The 21,533-nt window shown below is 31.4% G+C and overlaps 1 protein-coding gene across 1 annotated transcript in view; it reads right to left on the bottom strand.

Moving 5' to 3' along the window:
- Positions 1-21,533, bottom strand: part of arr (low-density lipoprotein receptor-related protein 6) — a 108,332-nt gene that overhangs the window by 9,966 nt on the left and 76,833 nt on the right. Inside the window, exons 14-17 of the mRNA XM_085817750.1 lie at positions 20,091-20,234; positions 15,408-15,610; positions 9,932-10,131; positions 9,635-9,832 (exon numbers count right to left, since the gene is read on the bottom strand). Of these exons, the coding sequence (XP_085673876.1) occupies positions 9,635-9,832; positions 9,932-10,131; positions 15,408-15,610; positions 20,091-20,234 (745 nt within the window). The remainder of the gene's footprint in view (positions 1-9,634; positions 9,833-9,931; positions 10,132-15,407; positions 15,611-20,090; positions 20,235-21,533) is intronic.

Genomic DNA, 21,533 nt, shown 5'->3' with positions numbered 1-21,533 from the left:
TTAACAAACTAAGCAATTTAAAAGAATATAAGTAATTCTTAATATTTTTTCACTTTTTAATCTGATTGATTTCAATAGAAAATGCATTTAATTCATAATATATTTATTTTCAGTTTCTTGTTTTAAATAAAACTCCATACAAGATTTTTTTCTAAAAATATATAGTAATTTTTTAAAGACAAATCATTCGAGGTACTACACTATAATTTGATGCAATTGTCTTGCCTATCTGAGACTTCATGTTAATAATTCATAGGAAAATTATTCACTATTTGTTATGTTTAGCGCAGGGCTTCTTAAACTTTTTTCAATTGTGACTCCATTTTATCACAGATTGTTTCGTGATCCCAGATATTAAATAGAAAATAAAGATATAAAAATAAATATCCTCCCATAAATATTTTTTTTGGTAAACAAAATACATATAAAAAGAAGTATTTTAGAGTTTATGTTATGCAAACACAGATGGAATTTTATTCCTCCCAAGTTCCCTCATTTCGGAGGGCTATGGGAAGCCAGTGTAAAGCATCACTTAAAGAGAATGATAGAATGGGCCGTAAAGCATCACTTAAAGAGAACTATCGAAAATTTGCGTTTTACATACGATGTGTTTGAAACTATAATCATACAGCTGGAGGGAATACCAAATTAAAGACCTCTTACATTAATTTTGAATGATTCTTTCTAATTGTTATAAAGTTTTGACCCTAGATAATTTTTTAATACTGAGATCAATACATGCAATTTCGGAGCCGATAATATTAGTTGTAAATGAAAATCGGTTGCTGATAGAAAACAACAAAGGTTGTTCAGATTATTTGGAAGAAATGGTCAAATGACTATTTAGGCATTCTGCAGCAGAGAACCAAGTGGATGATAGAGAAGGACAAGATTTCTGTTGGTACTCCAGTACTCGTCAAGGATGACTTCTGCCATGCAAATGGACTTTAAGTCGACTTACTAAAGTCTGACAACAAAGTAAGAACTGTTAAAATCAATACAAAATCAGGAAAATTAAAATAACAATCATAAAGATTGTGTGGTTTCTACGGAAAACTGATATTTTTGCATATGTAAAAGGAAAATTATTAGTTTGTTCCAGTATTGTAATAGCAGTAATTACAATAATAGAAGTACGTTTTTTATAAGTATATTAATTTTGCTTTAAAAATGTTTTGTATAATTTCTTGAAATTTTGTAATTTCAATCCGGAGGAGTGTTAAATTCGTCTGACGTGAGATGACACTGCCATCGCTACTGTTTACAAAAAAAATTATTTTTTATATTTCAAAGGCGAAGCAGAGTGTGTGTGGTTGCCTGAGTGAAAATGCTACAAATGAGTAAAACAAAGTTGATGAAATACAATAGCAATTCCACAAATGAGTGAAACAAAAGTGATAAAATACAATAGCTTAGTTTGTAAATTAGTTTAATAAGCGTTAGAGTCCATTTAGTAATTCATCTGACCACCCGACACTCCTAACAAGTATGTTAATCTGGTTTCAGCAGTCCATCAGTATCATGTGGGACCACCTTTCATCGCAATTACATCCGCAACCCTTTGAGGAAGACTTTCCACCAACTTGCGATAGGTTTTGACGGGAATCTTGCTCCATTCATCTTGCGAATTGGCGAACAACTCCCTAGTGTTTTTGGGCACATGGCATGGTTCTCAAATGGCACTCCAACTTGTCCCTAAGATGCTCAATAAGGTTAATATCAGACTGTCAGTCACGTTTTTGAACATCCATATTGTTGAACCACATGTTTATAACACCTGCAGTATGACATGTTTTGCTGAAACAGATATGGACCAATATCGATCGAATTGTGCCCACAATGTTGGTACACTTTTCCCGTTCTTGGTCCTCTTGTTTATGACTATGCATCCTTCGATCACCAATAGATGGTAGTAGTGTTTGTTTGTGAAAAGAAACTGTAATGCCATAATTATGTATATGTATCAGTTCGTCTTTGGTGTTTGTCAATAAAAGTTGTGTGGAATAACGCTCTCTGTTTATTACTTTACATTCAATCCAGTCTGATTATTAGAGACTTACATATATTTTGTTTAACAATAAAACACACACTCTTCCACGGAACTCAAATTCTTCCTGTTGCTGATGCGTTAGTTGAAAATGTTGGTCCCACCCACTGTCATTATACCTGAAATGCCATGACACTTGCTGCAGTTATTGAGCATCTTTCGAATAAATCTGTTTGCAGGCTTGCAGCTGAATCTGGAATCAGGCCATTCAGCACTTGCAGAATCCTGCAGAAGATATTACACGTTTCGTACAAGATTCAATGCTGGCGCGCTATACCAATTGAGGCTGAACAACAAAGAGAGGATTTTGCTAACAGGATGCTTGACATGGTTGATGTTTCTGGACGCCTATTCTATGATCACTGGATCTGTCTACAACTTGAGCGAACAATATTGACTCAAAAGAACCGGTATGGACAGCCATGCCAACTTATCGGAGAAAGCCATTCTGTGGTCCTCAGTTGGAGGGCGGGTGGGTCCATTTGGAAGGGGACAAGGCTTCAAGGAGCTTTAGACCAATCGCAGTACAGACGAGTGACGAAATTTATAGCGCGCGCTGGCTGAAGTTCTAGGAATATTCTTCCATTATTTCACTAACTCACACGCTGCATTTGTAGTTCGAAAAAAAAAATTGCATAAAACAGCATTATGACCAACAAGCAGTAGAATATGCTGCTGTGTTATGTGAAAGAAAATCTCGTTTTTTAATGGGAAAGTTAACGCAGGAATTTAGAGCTAAGAAATAAAGAGTGATATGGGATACCACGAAAGCAATGGTAAATAGATAAGAGTAAATGAATTAAGCTTACTTCAAATCCTTTTAGAAATAAAAATTTATAATATGATTAATTTACATTACAATCTAACAGCAAAAAGTCCAAAGGGATTTGAATCCCGAAGGACTATTAGTTTCGTTTTGGCATTTTGCGTCGGACGGATAAATGTCGGTTCACTTTTCAAACTGTTGCCATAAAATGTTAGAGTCCTGCATTATATTTGAAGAAATTAAATAATGAAAATCTGCGTAAATGTATGTATATTTCTCACATTGTCATAAAATAACGGTACATAGAGTCATCAAATTTTGAATAACGTAATCCTCCAACGAATATGAGCATGTGGAAGACCAAATTTGAAATTTGAAATTTGTTTTATGATCGATTTCCTTTTTTTTAAAACTTTGAAGAATTTTTGATTAACAAACTCAAGGATTTCAAAGCGAGCAATGGCAACGTTGTGCAGAAAAAACATTTTTATCTCCAGCGTGTGAGTCTCTGTATCGGAAATTCTAAAGATATGCTCGTTTTAAAACTATTTTGCAATATTGCTGTTGCACTGGATCTTATGGTTTAAGTGCGAGGAACATGATATTTAATAAAGAAAGGTAACACACAAAATGTTAAAAAACGCCCCTTTAGACGTAATTTAAAATCTGAAACATTTCAGTTTTTTTTTTTTTTTTTTTTTTTAATGTTTATGTTTACATTAAAACTGTTTTCCCGCAATTTATTTTACAGTTACTATTTGAAAAATATTTCTTTAAATAAGAAATTAGAAAAAAAATATTTCTTTCTTAATATTTCTTCCCCTTTTTTATTTTCTTTTTCTATGAAAATTATTTCTTTCAGGAAAAGAAATAAAATTCATTCGCTATTACAGTATGGCCGACTGCTCCTGCATTCAATTATCACACACGCATCAAAATGCTTTATTTTAAATGATTTATGAAATATTCTATAATTAACAGGAAAGAAAATTATTTTTTCAATATAAAATACATAACCAAAATTAAACTAATCTATCCTGTATGTGTGATTAATTCGTTTTGCAATTTTTGTCACACAATTACTAATACCTTTTTTTCAATACTACATTGCTGTTATTTTAATTGTGTATATATATAAGAACTGCTTAGTTTAAATATTCTTCCTTCTCAAAAGATTTTGTTCTGTGAAAATAATTAAAAGATAGTAATATTTTCACAATGGAAGTACTAAAGTAAAAATAATCAGTGTAGGTCTCCTGCAGTTCAAGTCCTTATCAAACCAGCGTTTCGACACATTTTAAATAGAAAACTAATAATAATCAATATCTCTTTTACAATATAAAAATGAGAATGCTATGAACGGTATTTTTATTATTTATTTATTAATTTTTTTAAGTTTGCAAAGAAACAATGATTTTTTAATACTATAATAGGTTACAAAAGTACTATTCCATGAACAAACCCTCAGTCTTATAGCATTGTTACTTTATAGCATAATACAATAATAATACAGTATAATTCTGCTAACAAGCCCACCAGCCGCCGAGTGGTAGAGTCGCTGAACGCAGGTAGTTTGGTCCGAGGTTCGAATCCCGCAAACGAGTTGGCCGGCGTTTTCGTGGCTTTCCCCATGTGTAACGTGTATACGAGCCAGTTTGCCTTAGAAAGTCCTCACTTAGAAACCAGTTTTAAAATGTATTAAAATCACACACACACACATACACACCAAAAAAAAAAAATCTGAAAGCCTTCAGATTTTATATTACTCTCAAAGGGCCGTTTTATTAACGTTTTGCGTGTTACCTTTATTTATTAAATATCATGTTTTTCGCACTTAAACCATAAAATTCAATTCAACAGCAATATCATATAATTAAAAAAAAGCATATCTTTAGAATTTCCGATACATAGTCTCGCGCGTTAGAGATGAAAATGTTTTTTGCCATTGCTCGCTTTAAAATCGTTGGGTTTCTTAATCAAAAACCCATAAATGCTTTACAAAATATGATATATGAAATGGATAGTAATACAAATTCCCAGTTCCAAATTTGGGCCTCCAGATGCCTATATTAGGATGAAGGATTACGTTATTCAGAATTTCATGGCTCTAGGTACCGTTGTTTTATCACAGTGTGAGAAACATTCATACATTCTGCAGATTCCTCATTATTTAATTTCTTTAAATATAATAGAGTGCGATAATACTTGGTGGCAACGATTTGAAAAGTGAAACGCCATTTATCGTGAAACGCTACAAAATGGCAAAACGAAATTAATAGCCCCTCTGGGCTAAAACTTATTTTTAAAAGTATCACACTAATAGTAGTACAACTACTGAAAAAATATTATAAATCTATTTTATAGTTTTATAATTATTATAATTATTATTAATTTTTATTTTACAGTAGTGTGAATTTCGCGTAATAATGAACGACATTTTTGTGTTCACAGTATTATTCGTAAGGTATTTAACTGTTAGATTTTAAAGTAAACGTAATTCTTGCTGCACATAAATCGAGTAGAAGCTTATCGGATGTCTATATTTGTATTAAATGAAGAAGGTTTATGTGCTTGATAAACTTATTATCTTCTACATTTTTAAAGCGTACAATTACAATTTATATCTATAATTTCAGGAATAGTATAACCTTTCTTTTAGTAGAAATTGCGTTCTTGTTTTCTGAATGTGGCTCCAAATACTCTCTCAGTTCATCCCAAATTAAAATTGGCAATCTGAAATACGCAATGAAAACATCTTTTGGCAGAGCAAAAGCATCAACATATTTTCTATAAATTCGCCACCGATTCAGAGATCTACGACCGTATTCTTCGTTTAAATATGAAAAAAATCAGCGGCGAAAACACATATAAAGCCATTGTCTACTTAGTACGTCAACTGGACAACCCTGATTGACGACGCGGCAACATTTTTTCACGCGCTTTCGACAACTTCCGTACTCAGAGAATATAGGATGTCGGGCAGACCTGTTTTTTACTAGCAGCGACATCTGGCGGCCCACAACTTGCTGTCGACTCTCATAGCGTAGAATAACCGTCCTGGTTTCAATGTTAGCTGAATATGGTTTACAAACAAGGGCCATTTTCATCTAGATAATGTCATTAACGGACACAACTTGCGATTTTAAGGTACTGAAAAACCACATTTGTCTTGCACATGACCACTTCATTGCTCCAAACTTACCACTTGGACTGCACACTCCTGTAAAGGCATCATTGGGCGATTTTTCCTGCGAGAAAGGGTGATGACTCATTGCTACATTTCGCTTTTGAAACTACTTGTCGCAACTCAACAAGCACGAGATGATCAAGCAGAAACAGCGTGGTTGATGCAAGATGTGCCTTGCACATACCATATGCATGTTTTTAGCTTTTTGGATGAATACTTTGAAGATAGAGTTACTACATTGAACTATTCAACAGTTAAGAAGAAAGGAATCGAATCACCTCTTTATTCACCTGACCTAGCTTCCTGCCTACTTTTTCTGGGACACACTGAAAGACATTGTTTGCCATAACAATCCTCGATCACTCGATGCAGGAGGCTATTTGTCAAGGTGTTACGTCATTTTCCAGTGATGCACTACAAAGAGTGATTGAGAATTTCATTTTTTATCACATTTTGAATAGCTTTTGATATGAATGCAATGAAAGTTTGCATTTGCCACTATGCACAGCATAGTTATGTTAATGCCACCTGCAGTGCCATCTATCAGCACAATTTGTATGTTTTAGGTTTTTGTATCTGGTTCTTACGTTTTTTAGTAAACATACCACTCATTTCCTGCTTTTATCTATCATCATTTTCAAGCTATTTATTTTCAAATTTAGGGGTCCTTTGTGAAACACCTGTAAGTAAGGAAGGAAGGTCAGTTCACCACGAGCTATTGTGAAGCATGCCAAAAATTTGCTTCCTTTTAATTCCTTTTAAACATTAGCATAGGGATGGGCAGAGTTTTCCAGGGTACGGGCTACTTCTAATTTTTTCAAGGTGTTGCAGTCCACCCAGCAGCATAGGTGTGGTAAGCCAAAAAAAAAAGGGTCTACAATATTTATTATAACATAATAATTACAAAATATGTACTTACCTAACACTACCTTAAAAAAACTTTCCCATGATTTTCCCATGCTTTTAAAACCATGCTTAAAGCAAAATACAAACACGATAATAATAGCCACAAATATAATAACTTCAATTGATACACTTCTTATCAAATAATTCAAAGTAAATTTAGAAATAAACCATTTTCATCTAAAAGTTAGTTCTCGTAGTTGTAATTAGAAGACTTAGTCCATATACTATCCACTAATCTTGAATATCTCGGTATATACATCTAATTAATAACTGCTAACCTTGCACTGGATTCTAAGTGGTCTTCTGTGAGATGTCTTAATTATATTCATCATTGAAAATGCAGATTCACAGGTAGGTACAGCCAAGGAGCAATGTTAAATGAAATAAAACTTTCTTTTTAAATTAGGATAGTTTACATCATCCATTAGATTCCAAAAGTTGAACTATGTGCTTTTAAAATTTTGCCATTTCGACGGAGAAAAACTTCATTTTATTCAAGAGATAAAGAAAATATGTAAATTATATTTTCAGTTATTGTGCACTTTCAACGAAAGGCATGGATGTCTTGGTAGCCAAAATGCCTTGGTAGTCCACCAGGATCGACTCGATGTCCCCTGCACTAGCAGTTTTTCCTTTATTATTTATTGGAAACGTCTTTGGCCTATTTTTATGTGTGTTATGTATGTATCTATCTGTGCTTTTGCCTTGCTTGTGTTCCATCTAGTATTTAAAAAACATAACATTAAATAAACCGACACATCTCCACAAAACTGATCACTCATTTACAAATAGATGGAGGTTTTTCCCTACCTGGCAGTACAGCAATCTGTTTAAAGTACATAGATTATACGAACTAGCTCCTCGGATTCCGAGCTCTCAGTGTTCCGACACTATTCAGAGTCATGATTGGATCTAATTCCAACGAGTCTTCATTATTCAATCTTTCAAATCTAGCTAGTTTCTCAGATTCCCGGCTCTCAGAGCTCCAACTATTTGGAGTTGACACTCTTCGGAGCCGTGACTGGATCTAATTCTCACGAGTCTTCATTATTAACTCTTTCAAATCTAACTCCTGCAGAGTCTTGATCATTTGCATTTTTCGTTTCTTCAGAGCTGCTCCTTTGAGTTCCATTTCAACTCTTTGAATACTGTGTCACACTATAGCTATGTATATTAGGTATTACCTTTTTATATAATATAAATTTTTATTTTTATTATTTACTGTAATATGTATGTAAAACAATTATAATTTTATTTATTTACTTATTTTTACTATTGTCTTGTAAGCAAGAGCTGTGAATTAGTCTTTAATCTTCTTTAGAATTAGTACATATTTATAACATAAACTTTTTTATCTAATGTATTTTTTTAAGGTTGCAGAACAAAATATGGATCCTACCGAATCAAAGAACCTCAAGAGATATTTGGTATCATTTTTTTCAAATTTTATATAAAAAAAAGGGGGGGAATGCCACTATTGTCAGCAAACAATTTCCTGTTCTTCGGAATATGCCTCTAATCTAAAAATGTATTTTTACATTGTGCTTTGTAGTAGCAGCAAAATATCAATTATAGTAATAAAATAATGTAATCTTAATAAAAATGAGTTTAGTTATTATTTAAATTTTAACATTTTTTATTCTAGAATTTTATTGTTCTATGTAGAAAGATTTTTTAGGGAATCTTGAAAATACAGTTGAAAGAAATCAGTTCAGGGACTGAGTGGTTTTTTTAAGTTGATTCTAGTGATATTGTTCAATTCTTTCTGCTTTTTCCCAATCTTTGCACACTACCATTGATCCATGCCTATTCCAAAAGCATTAATCTTCAGTGAGCGAATGTTTCCAATCTGATTCCTTAAAAGAAGTTTTGCCTGTCTCTAGCTGACAATATGTGATGCTGTGGAAGCTGTTGCCTGTCCACACGGATAAATGTCATCCTGCACATGAGCCAACAAGTTGCTGACCCAGGTTATGTGATATGACTCTGTGTTGCATCATATACCATGAGTACAATCACACGAATCTGTCCTCTTCCGCATAAGTGGCACAAGGCTGCTGAGATACTACATGGCATTTAGTACGGTCTCCCCGGACTAATCGATTCTATATTCGCTTGACAGTCATGGGATCCTGAATAACACAAGTAGCAATGTTGTAGAACAATAAATCATAGCCCAATAAGCCAGGATTGAATTTCAGCACGTACTGGTAGGACTTTCTCCTTCTTTACACAAGATATAACAAAACTTTTACAGAAAACATCTAACATTTAACTTGAATTTCCAAATGAGATTTTCCTGCTGTGCCATTTTCCCATTTATACACAAATATAGATAGCATTATTCATACCAGCTATGTGTACATAGACTGGAATGGTAATTTTTTACATTTTCTAACACATAGCACCACCTTTCATACAAATTTGACATCTGTTGGAAGCTGCTACGAATTTTAATGGCTTGTAGTATTATCAATAAAATTTATTACAAAAATTTAACTAAAAAAACTTTTATATTTACTCTGAAAAGATGAATTACTTTAACCTTTGAAAGCATTTTATGATTTTAAAGTCTGGCAATATGGGTGAAACTCCTAGTCTTAAAAACTGGATTCAAATTTATACCCTTCAGATTATAAATGTATAAATAAGAAATAAAAGCTATTTTTAGTATTACACAATATAAAAAGTAAATAAAAATATTTACCCTTCCCAAAAAATTAATTACCTCTCAGTCCCAGAAAAGGATGATCTCTCTATCTTCTTGAGACCTTCATCGGCCCAAAAAAGATAATTATCAAGAACATCTACAGTCAGAGAAACAGGTCTATCCAGATCAGTTGAAAACAATATTCTTCTCATGTGCCCATCTATATTTGCTCTCTCAATTAAAGGTGGATGAATCATATTAACCCAAAATAAAAATCTGAAATAATTGTAAAATTATACTGTAAATATAAAAGTACACCATAAGCATAACTATGCAGTTCACATAACATTTTACAAAAATCAAAAGCTTCTTTACCCTTTAGCTGGGTGAAGAGCTAAATATCGAGGTCTATCATCTTCATCTCCAATCACAGTACCAACAGCAGAACCTTTCATTGTTGTCACATTTATTGTATTATGCTGAGAACAAGACCAAAAGACCACACGGGAGAATGAATCAACAGCAATATCATAGGGATGAATATTATCATTTGGGTTGGGTACAACAACTGAAACCTAAAACAGAAAATTCCGTTATTACAATATGACAATGTTTTATTTATTAAAGCCACACGTTTTGGTGACTTTTTTTCATGGGGGGCTTATTTCTTTGGTGCCAGGTGTTGCCAAATTAGTCTGGCTTCTTTCCTGGCGGTAACTGTCTCTGTAAAAATTGCTGACACAAACACATTTTTCATCTCATTTAGTTCTCTCTCTCCTTCCCCCCCTGCAATATATTTTGCAGTTTAAGATTTGCCAAGAGCTCAAGAAGTGTTATCCTCTTTCTTCACAAAGAAGTGAACCTCATGAAATTAAATAGAAGATTTTTCACAAAGAAATGAACCTCATGAAATTAAATAAAAGAAGAAGAAGTGAACCTCATGAAATCAAAATGCAACTTGAAGCAGAAATAGCTATGCAGCTTCCATCCCAAAGCCTTTTTCTTCTATTACTGCTGGAATTCCATTACTTCCCTCCCTACTGGGAAAGATGCCCTTTTTCTTCCATTACTGCTGATTTATTTACTTATATGGAATTTATAAAATTTTGCAAAGAAGCTTTTTTCAAACTAACCACAACATATCAGTTAACTGGAATAATTACATATAAGAAGTATGCGCTATTCCTTGTCATCTCATCCTAACATAAAAATAAGCGGATACCAATGATCAAGCCTAGTTATAGGGAAAGCTATAAGCCAATTAAGAAAAATATCACTTTTCTATTATTACAGTAATCAGATTTTTACTGCACTGTGTATAAACCAGAAGATATAAAAATAATAATTTTTTGTTCAAAAAAATTTTTATTTTCATATACATCACTTAACACTCCTTTTAAGGACCTCTCGAGTTCCCTATAAACCATATCCAGAAAGCACAATTATTTGATTAATGAACAGATTTCTGATCTCACAAAAATATTTTCATAGCCATATGGGGTGTCATTCAAGTCAATTAATTCCTTTCATAATTTTTTGCAACTTACTTCCAAACATATGTTCATAAGGTGTACTGTGATTTAAAATACAACTAAAACAATGAATAAACTTAAGACTTTTCCATCATTGCACTTGTTATAAAAAGATCAATAATATAAAGATGCTTTAATATATGAAACAAACATGTTACTTACTCCTTTAAACCTCTCAGCGTTACGGCCAGAAAATTCCATATAGAAGGCTACTTTCCACTTGTCTTATTCATTAAACATAAAAATTTCTGCTAGCTTTTAATGTATCTCATTTTGGTTTCAATATGTATTGGAAGGAAAGAAATCAAGGTACAAAATGAGAGAGTCATTTTTTAATTAAAATCAGGAAAATACCACTTATTCATGACATTTTGATGAAATTTGAAATTTTAGGGCTAAATGCGTAATGCTCAGAAGGTTAAAATTCATATATGCTTACTGGAAAAAGAATGAAATTAATGCAACATTTCTTAAACTGTGGGTCACGACTCTTAAACGGGATCCCAAAACAAAACATTGAGAGTCAAAATTAAATTCAGAACATGAATTTAATATAACATTAATCACAATCCCTTCGCTATCTTTAATTTGATACACTGCATTTTCTTTGTAACTATAAAATTGCAAATACTAAGTTCAGCTGTAAATTGTAATTACATATTGAAACATACCACAAAATGCATCATGACAGAGGTGTTGCGATGTAATTTCGGCATCTAAGTTATTTCAGAATTAAAATATCATGCACATGTACAAGACATAATGTCCTGTACCATGCAAGCATGCCAAAAATTAGGTTGGCACCATTATGACTAGTGTGAGATATTTTTTCAGCCAAACAAAGCCAGCCAATTTTTTTGCCAAACAATCTTGTTGCCAACAGAATTTCTGAAATGAGCAATGACCAATTCGAGCAACTTATTATTAGACTTAAAGACCAAAAATTACTATTATAATTACATGAAACAACTGATATTTAAAAAATAGCTCAGTTGTTAGTGTATGTTAGACACAAGGTCCAGTAAATCAAACTCCCATATTTGAAAATGGTGCCGTGCGAGTTGTGGTGGGATACGGCAGCAGAGGGGATATAAATCGATAGCAGTAATACGTGGCATTTGCAGTAAGCATCGTGTGTTTGTTGTGGAAGAGTATATTCGTAATGGTGGTTCTGTAATTACTACTCAGTGGCCATTTCATACTTGGTTCAAACCTGGCTAACATGATCATGTTCCAGAGAGAAAAACTATTCACATTTGGGTATTAAACTTTAAACCAACAGGTTCCACACTGAAAAAGAAATCGCCTAACTGACCTCGGACTGTAACAACGTTGGAAAATGCGACATGTCTCCAAAGCATTCAGCACTTAAACATGCAAGTGCCATGGGATTGTCTGACAGAAGTATAAAAAAACATCCTGCAAAGAGATCTTCCCATACACCCATACAAAATGATGGTTACCGAAGTGGGAGAAATTCTGACACTAGCAGAGCTGCATGTCAGGATATTCTTCAGAATTCCCCTGACGCTGTTTTGATTTCATCTAATGAGACCCACTTGTCAGGTAATGTAAATTTAAAAAAAATCTGCTACTAGGCACCAGAAAATACCTAGGAACTTCACCTATGACCGTTCACAGCCTTCATGTGATAGTTTGGCATGCTGTTGCTGTATTTGGAATCTGGAGTCCTAATTTTTTCAAAGAAGATGGGCTAACAATAACAGTTACTACGCATTAATACTGTTACATGATTCCAACCTAAGTTAAACCAGTTTATTGGGACCATGAAGAGGGAGAAGTCTGGTTCCAACAAGACGGAGTCACAGTTCACACTTTCAGACATTCTCTAGCAATTCTGAGAGAGTTTTTTTCCCTGGACATCTTCTCTCTTTGCAAGGAAACATCAGGTGGTCATCCAATTTATCACCTTCTGATTTTTTTTCAGGGGACACTTAAAGGTGTAGGTGTATAAGCATCACCCAGACAGTGGCTCCCGGTAAAGGCTTCATCAATGTGTCAACAATGGAGAGAGACACCATTAACCACACATATTTTTTGCAAGCAAATAATGTAAAATAGCATCATATTTGTTGTTCCCAAATAAAACTGGATATTTTTTAATCTTTCTTTGTTTGCCTTTTGAAATTTAGAATGTCAATTTTTCAGACCCAGTACATTTATAAAGAAAACATCAATAAAGAATTGTTACTTTGTCATCCTTTGGAAGAATATACAAGAGGAAAAGACATATACAGTACAAAGTCCATAATCCGGACTCGTGGGGACTTCGGTGATTCCGGATTAGGGAATTTTCCGGATTATAGATCATCAATTTAAATCTGGTAAGATGGCATGCAGAAATTATACAATTAAAAATATGAAATAAAGAGCAATTATGATCTAAAGGGTATCAAAATTTACAAAAAAAAAAAAAAAAAAAAAAAAAAAAGCTTAATATTTATTTGTTTACTTTATTAAACATTTCTTTCAATGTAAGTTGTTTAAGTTGCTTCGTTTTTTGTGCTTTCTCTTTAAATTAAACATTGGGAGTCAAAATTAAATTCAGATACATGAATTTAATATAACATTAATCACAATCCCTTCGCTATCTTTAATTTGATACACTGCATTTTCTTTGTAACTATAAAATTGCAAATACTAAGTTCAGCTGTAAATTGTAATTACATATTGAAACATGCCACAAAATGCATCATGACAGAGGTGTTGCAATGTAATTTTGGCATCCAAGTTATTTCAGAATTAAAATATCATGCAAACGTACAACACATAATGTCTTGTTCCATGCAAGCATGCCAAAAATTAGGTTGGCACCATTATGACTAGTGTGAGATATTTTTCCAGCCAAACAAAGCCAGCCAATTAATTCTATAAACAGACATAATTTCTTGTTCAGTTACAAAGTTCCACTGTTCCTGTAATTGCTGTGTCAAGAATACAGACTAACTTGTCAATCGAAATTTTTTCGTTTTCAATAACCTCTCTGCCACTTTCTTCACTATTGGAAGCAGTATTTTCTGGATCTAGAACCATACTACAGATTTCACCATCCGTTAATTGATTGATGATTGGGGCATTGTCGTCGCAATGAAAAACTTCTGTTATGTCATCTTCATTTATTACCACTTCTCCACATTTCTTTACAAAATCCAATAACTGGAAAATTTCACCTTTAGTTAGCGATGTCCGAAAACCTTCAAATTCGTGGCTATCATCTTCATCGTCCTCACCATGAAATATGGTAGCTGGCCATAAATTATGCCAAGCATTTTTTAACGTTTCTGGAGACACATCCTTCCAATGTGCATGCACATGTGTAAAGCATACAAAAAAAAAAAAAAAGTTTGTGGCTTTGAGGTCCGGATTATAGATCATTTCGAATAATGAACGTCCGGATTACGGACTTTTTACTGTATAGTAAAAGATGACAAATTTTAAAACTGAAGGTTTAAAACAGAAAAACTACTCGAGTATGCATAGATGATGCAAAGGCAATGGCGGGTTAAAATGTTTATGTTAAAACATTTGTTAAAACTGTTGGTAATGAATATGCAACTTTTACACACTGTTTGATCCATCAAGATGACCCTGAAACATTAGGATGGAATTGAACAATGTGATTCGGAATGCTGTCAAAATTATAAACCTTATTAAAAGTAGTACCTTTAACAGCTGTTTATTTTCAAATCTCTATAAAGATATGGATTCTGAATGCAAAAATCATTGCTACGCACAGAAGTAGCACGAACATTAAGAAGGCAAAGATTATCATCATTAAAAAAAAATATTAAATTTTTAACCAAAAATATCTGATCTTACTGCTTTTTTGCAAAATGACTTAAAACTATCAAAGTTGTCTACTTATCAGATCTTTTGAGAAACTAAACAATCTCAACTTGCCTCTTCGATGAAAAATTAGTAATATATTCTTTTGAATGATAAAAATCGAAGTTTTATTTAAAAGATAAGTTTTATAAAAAAAGGTCAATATTTGGAAAAACATGGTGAAAAACTATTCATTCAAAATTCACAATTTTAAAACATAAAAAAAAAAAACTGTAAATTTTCATTGCAAAATTATTATAGATCATTTAACACTGTAACATGAGCATATTATTTACCAAAGAAATAATTTTTTTATGGAAAGAAACTTATTTTTTTATGCTTCTTACATCTAATATCTGAGGTAAAAAAAAAAAGCGTCATGAATGAAAAATGTTTAGTGCTGGATTAATACATAGGTCAACTCCTGTAACTTCTAATACATTCTAAATAAATAAATATTAAAATATACTAACTTTAGTTCCATTGATGTGGCTTTTTCTCACAGTTTTTGTGCGACCATCAATCCAATAGACAAAACTCTCAACAGGGTCATAATCAATTGCCTTGACATTTTTTATCCCATGAATTGGAAGAGTAATATCAGGCGAATCAAAAGTGTCTACTAAGAATCTATTAATACTGTTCCGCTGGCTGAAAAGCATGAAACGTTGAGGGACTGAAAAGAAAAAAGCCTTTAGTTTTAAAATAAGTTATATATATTCATACAGCTTCTTGGATGCACAAAATTAATACATACATAATTTTAATTAATCCATTAAAGACGACATAATTAAAAATATCATTTTTAAAAAACTTCAAAAGTTTATATAACATGCAGATTTTTAATTTCAAAAATTTGATATTACAATATAAAATTAGAAAACAAGTGAATTTTTAAATATATACAAAATTGGGAGCTTGCAAGTAACATTTTTTAATTCAAGTATGACTAAAACTCATCCACAGTAAATATAAAGATATGAGTCGACATATTTCACAAAAATAAATTGATTCATATCTATGAAGGTCATATTTTTGTTAGTAACATTTCGCATTAGCTTCCTGAAAATTGAACATACAAAACCTCTGAACACCTGTAATTTAACCAGACACCAAACCTTCAGGAACTGGCTGACGATAAAAGTGTTGTGGTTTTCCATACATGCTCCATAGATACCAGCCGATTTGTCATGAAGGCATCCCTTGCTTTATGAAGATAATCCTCACATGCTTTGCTTTATTTAATTAAACATATACATGAATACACTTTTGATATACAATGACATTTTATGCTGCAACTTGAGCACCAACAGAAGATTGATTATATACACTTTAAAATAGTAATAATAATTTTAAGTAGCATATACATTACATATGACTTTGTTTTCATAAAAGTGCTCTAAAAAGTTTTATATATAAACTACTTTACTAACACATAAAATTTATCTATAATATAAGTTAATATTAAGTCTTAAAAAACACTAGCTTTATTTTACTAGGTTACCACATGGCAATCTAATAACTAGTTTTTATATAATCATATATCGATAGTCAGAACACTAATATTAGTCATGAACCATTATTTTTATTATAAGTTAAATGTATTGTTCCTGTGCAAAGTCCAATTAGTCTTATACAATATTTTTTAATTTCTTTAAAAATAATCAAAAATTTTATGGACTACTACTACTGTAACTCACAGATTAAATAAATCAATTGTAAAAAGAAAGTTTGAGGGCATGCATTCATGCAGGTTCTAGTTTTACCCTTATACCATCACTCCCTACTACACTGTTGTTTCTGAAAATAAAAATATTTTTTTATAAAAATAAAGAGCAGAAAAATTAAATTTTAAAAAAGTCTGAAGTAGTAGTTTAAGCACTCAGCATGACTTACAGCTCTCGTTAAAATGATTATGCCAAAGCATGTAGTGTCCACATCCAAGATCACACTTAAGACTTTTACAGGCCCTAAAATATTTTGATTTCCTGCATACATTTACAGTATACACATTTAAGAGTTCTACAAGCCCTTTTCATGCCCCATATACATTTACAGTATAATGCCAGTCCTCCACTTTCTGCACTAGCTATACCATGGTAAAGTTACAGCTAAATTTAGCTGCACAATGGGAAAACCTGCAGTAGGAAATTTTATGGTGCCCTTTCCTTGATGCCCAAACATGTGCTTATTTTGCTTAATAGTTAATCCAGCTCTCTCTACCTCTCTTATAAGCGATGCTTTCATGAAGAGCTTTCACAGAAAAACTGGCTCATTGCAATACTTATGCTTATGGAAAATTTCAAATAAGCATACAAGCTAAAATGTTCTCTTAACTTAATAAACTTTTCAAATGATTTCACCCCATATATACCATACTGATCTGGTTTTTTTTTTTTTTTTTTTTTTTTTTATCCTTGCACAAACTTTATTGTCCTTTAAAGAGAGACAGTAGTTTTCAAGGGCAAAAATAGCACATATTTTAATACATACAATAATTGCAAAGGTTTAACCCTCTGGCTGATCATGCCCTGGGCAACTCAAAGGTAGCAAAATCTACTCATCCTGCGGGCATGTGTTTTTCTTCCTTTATTGAGAAGCACATTCCGTTTTTTCCCCCATTTAACCACTGAAATAAATTATATACAGTATTAGATGTTTAGTTTATGTTTTTGCCAACAGATATCATTAGCTGTCCACTAAATTGCGACATTTGAAGGCACGTGGTATAACGCTCAAACTCCACTTTTTATGCTTTTTTCTTACAGAAATGTCTGTTAGAAAACATTCAACAATTATCTTGATTATTTAATTAAATCATTGAATTATTAATTATATTTATTGATTATATTAATAATTAGATTGATTATTAATTAGATTTATTAAATCTGGTGCAAAGACAGTGAAGTTAGACTTTGCCTTGAACTCTGTCATACTAAACTGCATTTCTAAGGTATTTTTTCCTCAGTGCTTTATATTTTTTTTAATTTTATATATGTCACTTTTTTATATTATGCAATAAATAGAAATTAACTGTACTTTGACTGAAATTTATTTTAAAAAATTTGGGGTGGGTGATAACATCTGAAATTGGTTTTTCTGGCAACTTAGTTTCTCATGATAAAAATCTATATAAAACAATATTTTCTAGAAAGGAAAAATGCATTTTTCAATTCTCCAATATATGCAGATTTAAAATATGAAAAAAAAAATTGCACAATTTTTGAAGCGATTTTGGTCCCCAAATTGAGCGGTTTGTCAGAGGCTTAGTATATTTTTTGATGGATTTTTTTATGCTTCAGTACCAAAATCAGTACCAAAAAAATATAAAAATGTCAATAACTTTTTAGTATATGAACTGAAATATTGTCACTAAAAAAGTATCCGAATTTGATGTCATAACCAGAAAATTAATAATAAAGTTATAGTCAGGAAGATAGCATTTTAAATAGACATCAGAAAGAGATCTCAATGAAAGTGACGTTATTTAATAATTCTATGTATCAAACTAAGGAAAAAATCTGAAAATATTTTGAAAAATATATTTTTAAAATTATGTATAAATTTTTAATTTAGTTTATTGAATCAGCCAATATATTATTATTATTATTTCATTTTTGTGAAATTTAGGAATTTTAGGTTTAGTACATGCTCGTGTATTTATATAAATTTATATCATCAAATAATAATCATAATATTTTTAATGCACCCTAAAAGATCCAAAATATTTTATAAACTGAGAAAAAGGGTTTAAAAATATATATATATTAAATAAACAAAAATATACATTGATCTTGTTAACTGAAAGAAACCTGTTACTTGAAGAAATGTTACATTTGTAACTTTTATCCTCATTCTTTTAGTCTAACGTGCATCTGAATTAAGTAGCGCACAACTAAATTTCTATTTTCAGTAATTTTTGGTATGCATATTCTGCTTTGAAACCTGTGCACTTGTACTACAGGCTAGTTTTTTATTTGAACTTATCAAATACTTTTAATTTCAGTCTCATTAAAAGCTTTAACCCTTTGACAGTTGCAAGATTAAGCAATTCTTTCTTCCTAAATATGAATATCTGTCACATGTGGTGGGAACAGACAGCACTTATTTTCTCCCTAAATACTTAATTAAATGTATCAAACTAATCTCTGAGCAAAAAAATAAAGACCTTTTTGAAAATGAAAATATGCAAGCACCTTTAATGGAAAGTTACTACCTTTTAATTCCATATATCAGTCAAAAATTTTTGGAACTTTTCTAAAGCTAAATTGTGGAGTTGACTTATATATGGGTCTGTTCATATTGCATAAAGCACAGGTACATTTCCGTTAGCTGGATGCCAGGGATAAATCACGGAATATCACACTTTTTTACTTCTTTAGCTTATATTTTAAGTTTATGAAAAAATTAATTTTAAATAAAATGACTTATTTATTTTATAAAAATGAATTGTTTTGTTTTAAAAATTGTTTATATTGTGCTTTTTATTTTTTAACCTTCTCTCTTGTTTTTCATTTATAGGAAAATGCCAAACATCCATTTTTTTTTTTTAATCAATCATCTAAAAAATAAATTTTTTCAAGACTGAAAACTATTATTTTCCTTCAAATATTTTACTCTCTTAGTGTTATCAATATGAAGTCCAATGACATGTTAAAAATAAAAATTCTTTATAAAAATCTTTAATGAACTAAAAACTATTCTCATGCTTGTAATGTAACAAAAGCAAAGAGTAAAAGTTTAGCTACGGCCAAAGTTTAGCTACTTAAAATTAGTTTAGTTCCTTATTTTCTTAAGTCCAAGTGGAGGCTTAAAGTTTAGCTACTTAAAATTAGTTTAGTTCCTTATTTTCTGTCTTAAGATAAAGTCCAAGTGGAAGCTCTCCTGTAAGACCGAGAGGGGATGTCTGTAGCATTTCTTCGAGCGAATAAAAGTTTGTTTTAACCCTTCTTTGGACTCAAATTTTATAGTTGCAAGATGACCAGCGAACAGTCACTATATACTTCACTAAAATTCCAGTAGCCAAGGACATCTAAATTAACTATATAAATTTATAACACAAAATTTATAAGAAACTATTAATGTTTCTTTTTCTTTTTTTTTTTTTCTTTTTTTCTTTTTTTTTTTTTTTTAATGAGAATAGAATACCAACTTACATATACATGTCTTATTATCAGAAGCTAAACTATAATGTGTTGGACATCCACAACGATGGGTATAACTCTTATGTTGAGCTGACACGGGAAGAGCCAAACATAGGTGAGTGCAACCTCCATTATTAACAGCACATGGATTCCAACCTGAAATGAATACATATTAATAATTATTTCATATAATCAATTACTCTAGAATAACACTAAGGTTTTTAAAGTACATAATTTATAAATTTAAAAATTAGGAATTTTAGATAAATAATACAGAATGTATCCCAAATGTTTTGCCTCGAATAAAGGTTCAATCGCCCCTCCAACAAGCATGAAATGAAAATGGTGATATTTCAACAAAAGATGTCTTGCAGATGCTTCTTTAATCACAACAGATGCTTCTTTAATCATAACATAACTAGGCTTAGAGGGAGGGGGAAAGCTTTCAGGTGGAGAAAATGAAAGTCAGTAATACAAGTTATCATGAATTAAAAATTCCTCAAGCAACAGCATAAAACATTTCACAAAAGTGATAACAGATGTACTCCTGAAAGGTATTTACAAAAAAAAAAAAAAAAAAAAAAAAAACAATCTACAGAGCATCACAACTAAATGATACATACCTTCATTTAATCTTCATTAATTAAAGAACTTATTTCTTTATTAGAATAATAAGATAAAGCTAATGGTAATGCAGTTTCCTTACCTTGACATGAAATTTCTAAAATTTTCAGTAAGTCATATTCCATTTACAAGTTCTTTAAAGAATATGCACACGGAACAGATTCAGACACCTTAAACAAACCTTCTGCGAAAAACTAATTAAACTGTTGTCATGTAATTCATTGACTGGACATATACACACCAAATGATTTGAAAACAAAGAACTAGTGAGAAAAAAAATCAGTAAAAAAAACTTATATATAATATGAAGTTTAAAAACATATAAATCACCATCTTCCATATTACCATCTTCGAGTACTATTATCAAGTAATATCCAGCTATTACACAAAATAACAATCTTCGTCTATTATCAGATTTCTCATCAATGCTAATGATGGTATTCATGCAAACAATTATGTGTTGTCAACAATCTTCAAAGGAACATATTAGTAAGCATGCAGCATTCTAAAAGAAATAAAACTGCCTTCCACAAAATTATTCATAGTGCTCCTATAGCAGTCTAGGTGAAACATTCTCTTATGTAATTAGTAAAATAATACATTTTAATTAATGACTAATATATCACTAAATATAATTTACCCATATGAAAACTTAATTATTTTACACAATTTACTTGATGCATGCATTATAACATAAGAACATCCAATAATAACAGTAAAACCACTCTGAAGTAGCAAGCTTAAGAGCTTGCTATCTGGCTGACACATAATGAAAATTCAAACATTAAATCGAACCTCAAAATTTAAAATAAAATGAGCTATGATTATGAT

The sequence above is a fragment of the Stegodyphus dumicola genome, chromosome 5 (genome assembly GCF_044657685.1).
Source record: "Stegodyphus dumicola isolate Sdum_Otavi_A_Nest chromosome 5, ASM4465768v1".
NCBI classification, from domain to species: Eukaryota; Metazoa; Arthropoda; class Arachnida; order Araneae; family Eresidae; genus Stegodyphus; species Stegodyphus dumicola.
The sequence above is the reverse complement of the archived record's forward strand: the minus strand, read 5'-3'. Positions and strand labels throughout refer to the sequence as shown.